Source organism: Otolemur garnettii, unplaced genomic scaffold (genome assembly GCF_000181295.1).
Source record: "Otolemur garnettii isolate 467f Iridium unplaced genomic scaffold, OtoGar3 scaffold00054, whole genome shotgun sequence".
Classification (NCBI taxonomy): domain Eukaryota; kingdom Metazoa; phylum Chordata; class Mammalia; order Primates; family Galagidae; genus Otolemur; species Otolemur garnettii.
In genome coordinates, this window is record NW_003852449.1 from 4,267,793 (window position 1) to 4,274,668 (window position 6,876).

General features: G+C 45.3%; 1 protein-coding gene across 1 annotated transcript in view; it reads left to right on the top strand.

Moving 5' to 3' along the window:
* The window catches only part of NIN (ninein), a 96,456-nt gene that overhangs the window by 48,536 nt on the left and 41,044 nt on the right, over positions 1 to 6,876 (top strand). Inside the window, exons 5-9 of the mRNA XM_023514491.1 lie at positions 280 to 470; positions 4,753 to 4,899; positions 5,369 to 5,536; positions 6,023 to 6,159; positions 6,508 to 6,648. Of these exons, the coding sequence (XP_023370259.1) occupies positions 280 to 470; positions 4,753 to 4,899; positions 5,369 to 5,536; positions 6,023 to 6,159; positions 6,508 to 6,648 (784 nt within the window). The remainder of the gene's footprint in view (positions 1 to 279; positions 471 to 4,752; positions 4,900 to 5,368; positions 5,537 to 6,022; positions 6,160 to 6,507; positions 6,649 to 6,876) is intronic.

The following is a 6,876-nucleotide window of genomic DNA, read 5'->3' on the forward strand; positions in this document are numbered from 1 at the left end:
AAAAAAAAAAATGCCTGGCACTCTGCAGTATTGCCCAGGAGATAATGCTTCTGACCTAGGTGTGACTACCAGATAAGCAATAGGATGCCTTATAGCTTGAGTTATAGCCTAAGACCAATGGTTCCATTTCATTAGAGATTCTGGACCAAATTAAAATGGAATCAACATTTATTGTCTTTTTCTTACAATATGTATTTTCAAAAAGCACATGTTTGCTTCAGAATAGGCGCGTTCTTTGCAAATCCTTTGGAAACAACAGAGTATGTGCTTTGATCTCAGGCCAGTTGAGATTTTGGAACCCAGATGATTTGAATGCCTCGCAGAGTGGCCCTTCCCCTCCCCAAGACTGGATAGAAGAGAAACTACAAGAAGTTTGTGAAGATTTGGGGATCACCCGCGATGGTCACCTGAACCGAAAGAAGCTGGTCTCCATCTGCGAGCAGTATGGTCTGCAGAATGTGGACGGAGAGGTAAGCCTCACGGTGTATGTTATTCAGCAATAAAGACGCCAGTAAATGCTTCCCTGGCCACAGACTAGGAGCAACCACATCATGGCCTCCTGCAGTTTGTTAGAGCTCATCCCCCTACAGCCCCCCACCAAAGTTATTTGTGGAGATTCTGTCATTGAAGAGTTCTTGCTGTGCTGTAGAAATGAAACCCTGGCAGTGAGTGGCACTTACTGAGCCATCCTGTGACCTTCAGTATCTGAAGCACATTACCCCATGTGGAAGTATCAGACACTCACTCGGGGTAGCTGTGATGTCAGATCTATTTGTAGCAGTGACACTGACATAGTAAAACATGGGAAAGGTATGGAAGAATTCAGTAGATTTGAATTGGGCAAATATTTTGAAGACCAAGCTTATAAATTCAGGTTTCTAGAAAGAAGATCATCTCTGGGTCATAAGCAGATTGAGCAAGGTATAGGAGAAGCTTACCTGCTGAGGGTGGTCTGAGCTGCTTTTACATCCTGGCATGAAGAGAGCTTTGATTTAGATAGATCAGCCAGGAGCCAGGGCAACCTCCTGGTCATGAGGAAACAGAAATGTACTGGGTGGTAGTTTTGAAGGAGCCCCCCAAAGACTCTTGTTTGGTAGAACTCTGAACTTCATGTTTTCTGAAACATTACAAGGGGATCTGGCAGCACTGGGTACCCGAATAGCTGTGAATTGTTAGAATATAAATAATTCTAAGATACATCTTCCAAAGAGCCAAAAAGGAGAACTGGAGAGAGGTGAGGGCTAGGGCTACAGCTATAGCTTTGGGAATCTTTGGTTAGAATGATATTTGAAACTATGCTGTCTGCTTGCTCAGGTGAAAAAAGAGTCCTATCATGTGAAGCATCCAAGTAACCCAGCTTACAGAAAGGATCCCCCGCCTTCTCTCCTGCATATGTGACCATTGCACACCCTTCCACTACCTTTTTAATGGTTCAGGAGTTATTTTGTGGTGGCTGTGAGTCACAAAATTAAATCTATCCTCCTATATTATAAACTAGTGCAATTATGCAGAACCTTGGGTTGTGTTTGCCAAGACATATTGCACAAACTTGGATTATTTATCTACGACCAGTTCTTGGAATCAGCTGTCAAACTGTAGCCCTTTGCGGGGAGCTGCATGTTCTTCCATGGTGCAGTCTCCAAAACCCAGGAGAAGAAGTAACATGTTAGTTATTTTTCTTTGGCCTGAGGATGAATAAAGGACTGCTTAAGAATACAGCCTCTAATTACTGTATGTCCTCCTAAAGAAAAATTGTGAAGTACTGTAGTGTGTACTGTCATCAGCTCTAAACCCCCCAGGAGCTGATGATCTCCTTAACACACAACTTGGAATCCTGAAGTTTTACAACCAAAAGCAATTTAATTTAATTTAATTTAATTTTTTTAATTGAATGATAACTATGTATATTAATGCACTTCTGAGGTACAGTGTAGGGTTTTCGCACACAATCCGAAACACTTCCATCAAACTGGTTAACATAGCCTTCGTGTCATTTTCTTAGTTATTGTTTTAAAACGTTCACATTCTACTCTTAGAAAGATTCACTTGTACCCTTGTAAGATAAACCTCAGAAGTGATCCCTCCAATCCCCCTCCCTCCACCCTTCAAAAGCAGTTTTAGATGTAGTCACCCCCTCACTTTAGAGAGAAAGAAAGTGAGAGCAGAGCTGCTCAGTGTTTTCATGAAGGGGAAGTAGATTCACGATCTTTTGCCTATAACTGCTCCTCTGCTTTCCTTTTTTTTTTCTTTTCAGTTTTTGGCCAGGGTCGGATTTGAACCTGCCACCTCTGGTATATGGGGCCAATGTCCTGCTCCTTTGAGCCACAGGTGCCGCCCTCCTCTGCTTTCCAGAAGCAAGAATGACAGCAGGCCAGGTGGCCCCTTGATGCCAAATCTGGCCAAAGCCTGTTTCATTTGTCTTGCCTAATCTAAAAATTGAACTTATTGTTATACTTCTTAAAATCAGGAGATTTTTCTAAAAAGGCAAGATTTGGCTCCGTTTTATGGGCAGTGAGATGCTCCTGCTCTGTGGGGAGGGCGGTCAGCCCTGTGTTCCGTTTGCCGGCCTTCACTAAACCGTCTCCCTCATTCATTTACGTCCCCGTCCAGCCTCGCCAGGGATTTGAGTGTGTGACCCCCATTCTCGCGCATTATTTTCCACTCTACCTGTCAGGAAACCAACCACCCAAGGAACTGACCTGTGTCGTGGGGAATGGGAGTGTCCCCCCGTCCCACAGGCAGCTCCTGTGCAGAGTGGAGGTGCCCATTTAACCTGCGTTCTTTTGTGCCTCACCCTGCCCAACCACACCCTTTTATTTACCACTTGCCCACTCCCCCATCCAAAATAACCGGCAGGACCCACCTTGGATGGGCCGGTGATGGTATTTAGACGGCCTGGCAGCTGTGCACTGATTTGCCCATGATCATAAGGTCAAGCCATGTGGATCTAAGGTCCGAGCCAAAACATCACCTTGTTAACTTCAGCCAGCACCCCTGGATTTTACTGTCACTCCTGGTCCCAAAAGCCTTGTCCCCGGAGAGAGTGAGTGTTCCTCTGGTTGATAAGAACTAGACATAAGAGCAAAGGGATCTTGGTAACCTCAGAATCTTGCCCAGATACCTTTCCATTGACTTGACCACTAAATTCTCTATGAGGAACTATTGCTTCTTCCAAAGATTTCTCCTCTTTGCAGTGGTTTTCCTGTTTCAGAGTCCTGTCTAGAGAAGGTAGTATAATGACAGGGGGATAGAAATGCCTCAGGCACTTACATGAATAATAGAATCAACACTTATTAGGACACAGGTCCTAGCAAGGGTCCTAACACAAAGCACTTGGGAATGTGCTGAAGAGTTGAGGCCTCTTGAGGACGGGTGCAGTGCAGGCTCTGAGGCCGAGTGTGAATCTGTCGCTTACTCTGTCTCCTTGCTACTCACGGGCACCACCAGATACTTGTTAGAATTGCAGGATCTCAGGCCCCACCACCAGAATCAGCATTTTAACCAGATATCCAAGTGATCTGTGTTTTGTACCTTGGAGGCATGTTTCTGTAGAAAAATTCTATCCCCTCAAATAAAGAGGAATCCCAGTGCCTGGGAGGTTTTGGTGAGTGATGTTGTGCTTTTTACCCTTCCCATTCCTCTGCAGAGTCAGGGAACAACCCGCTTCCCGGGAGAGCCCACCCCCCCATACATGCAGGGGACCTTGATTATTGTCAGAGGGTGCAGAATAGCCTGTCCACACCTCCTCATCTTTTACACACAAAGTCTATGTTAAAGGCTCTATTACACACAAAGTCCTTCTCACCCACTGTTGGTTTCTCCTGTGCTAAATCATTAAAGCATAACAGAATACACACCGTGTTATTCTAAGTAAGGTTCTAAGCCCCAAGTGATGGGCTTCAGACCCAAACTCTTAGATCATTACAGCCTGCCCCAAACCAGATTCAGCTCTGTCACTCAGTAGCACACCAATTTCAGAAATCCAATTAAGCAAAATAGCTCCGAGAGCAGTGATTCTCAACCTTTCTAATGCCGCAATGTATTTTCATTGTTAAAAAGGGGTCACAACCCACAGGTTCAGAACCGCTGCCCTAGAGTCACCACAGTATGAAGGCTAGTCAATGTCCAGTTAATTTCTATTGTCATGATACTGGGAAGCTATATATTTTTTCAGTGAATTTTTTTTTTCAAGTTAGGGTCTCCCTCTGTTGCCCAGGCTAGAGTACAGAGGTATCCTCATAGCTCACTGCAACCTAGAACTCCTGGGCTCAAGTGATCCTCCTGCCTCAGCCTCCTGAGTAGCTGGGACTACAGGAGCCATGCCCAGCTGAGTCTTTTACGTTTTGTAGAGCTAGGGTTTCACTGAGCTGCTGATCGTAAACTCCACGCTTCAAGTGGCCCTCTTGCTTCGTCCTCCTACAGGACAAAGGATTACACCCAGGATTACACCCAGTCAATTTTTTTATTTGTAAGAATAATGTGTAGCAATATTAAAGATTGTCGTAAGAGTGTCAATAAAAGAGAAGACAGTTAACTGCTAACTTGCACAGGATTATGAAGATGTTGAAAATGGATTTGTGTAAAGGACGTGCACATATCATTCCTGGAAAGGGAAATAAATTCAGTGGAATGAGAAGAAAGGGACATAATTCTATTTCTGGAATCCTGGGATCAGCAGCGGTGCTGAAATATACTTCAGGTCTTGTGTCATTTTGAGTGAAGTATTTAAAAGGTGTAGTTTCTCTTTTCTAGATGCTTGAGGAAGTATTCCATAATCTCGACCCTGATGGTACAATGAGCGTAGAAGATTTTTTCCATGGTTTGTTTAAAAACGGAAAATCCCTGACACCATCAGCGTCCACTCCATACAGACAGCTGAAACGGCACCTCTCCATGCAGGTAGGATGTGAGCAGGGAATTCTGTCTTTGTGAGTAAAAGTTAAAGCTCATGTGAATAATTTCTAATGAATTAATCTGCTGCCTGAAGCAAAATACTAAGGCGAAAAGGAGAAGCAAAAGATGAATGAGAAAGACTAACCCATTACAGAGGAAAGGTCGGGTTTGAGAAATGACCATAAATTACAGATTGGGAGGGCCACTAATTATGCCTCAGCTCTGGGTCAAAAACCCTGGAGCTAGCTAGCGACACATCTCCTCCGTGTGGAAGAACGCTCTGTTGGAACCGCTGTTTTTGATATGCTGTGTAGGGAACAGAGATCAAAGGAGCTGTATGACATTTGTTTCTCCCTAGCAGTGTAAATTAGAGAAACATGTCTCCCATCCACTGTGGTTGGGGCTCACCAGCTTTGGTCTAGACCCACATCTTTTTGAAACGAACTTTTTTGCTCAAGCCTCCTCCTCCTTGCAGTCTTTCGATGAGAGTGGGCGACGTACCACGACCCCATTGGCAATGACGGGAACCACCGGCTTCCAGGTCTTCTCCTGCCTAGACGACGGGATGGGCCACACGTCTGTGGAGAGAGTACTCGACACCTGGCAGGAGGAGGGCATTGAGAACAGCCAAGAGATCCTGAAGGTGGGGCGCCAAACTGGGCCAGAAACGACACACCAGGGGCGGGTTGGAAATTTTCAGTTGTTTTTTTTTTTTTAACTCTGCCATTTGATTTGATTTCTCCTTAATGATTCTTCTGTTCATAAGATCTCAGAGATCAGTGGTAACTTACCCTCTTTTAACCAGGTGCCTTTTGCTAAATACTTTCTATGTTTCTAACCCCCAAATTATTGACACCAGAAATGTCCTCTGGTTGGTAAAGATCAGAGTTTTACCATTGTGTTTATTTATAGTACCAGGTAGTTTTTTTTTTTAAGTGCAAATAACCATATTATGCTTTCCTTAGATCTTAGTTTTGTTCTAGATTGGAGATTGTTCCTGAGTAATCGCTAAATAAATGGAACCATCCAATTTCCAGACCCTCTTCGGTTCTCTGAGTTTGTGTATTTTCTACTTCCGAGGCTAGAACCAGTGATTTGTCCTGAACTCCTGCCTTGTTCTGATTTCTAGGCCTTGGATTTTAGCCTCGATGGAAACATCAACTTGACAGAACTGACGCTGGCTCTTGAAAATGAACTTTTGGTCACCAAGAACGGCATTCACCAGGCAGCTCTGGCCAGCTTTAAGGCTGAGATCCGGCATTTGTTGTGAGTGTGTGGGCAGAAGGCTCACCTGCTCTGTTCACGTTGCCCCTTATCCAGCCAGTCACTCGGACACCTTGGAGAAACATTCTTCCATTCTGTGTTCAAATGTGGCTAATCTTCTATCATCTAACTACTGCACCACCTTCTTTAGTTGTAGCAAAAGGAAGCAGAACTGAGGTGGGCTTTGGAAGGGAACTGTGGAATGCCTTTGTAAACTGTAAAACGCCTTTGGGAGGGTTGGGGTCGTCCTGGTTTTGGTTTTGTATTGAAACAAGCCAAAGGGGAGCTTCCTTGGGTCTCCTTGTTGCTTAGAAACAGTTTCCCATTGACTTGGTTTATTTGTGATTCTAGGGAACGAGTTGATCAAGTGGTCAGAGAAAAAGAGAAGCTGCGGTCAGACTTGGACAAGGCTGAGAAGCTCAAGTCCCTGATGGCCTCAGAAGTGGACGATCACCATGCGGCCATAGAGCGGCGGAATGAGCACAACCTCAGGTGCAACTCACCCACCACCCGGACCCGGGGCAGCAGCATCTGCAGCCACCACAGGGCCAGAACAGAGCCCAGGACTCTGCACCCCTGCAGCTGGAGACCAGAACAGAGCCCTGGACTCTGCTCCCCTGCAGCTGGGGACCAGAACAGATCCCGGGACTCTGCTCCCCTGCAGCTGGGGGTGTCCCATGCCAGAATAGAGCCTGGGACTCTGCTCCCCTGCAGCTGGGG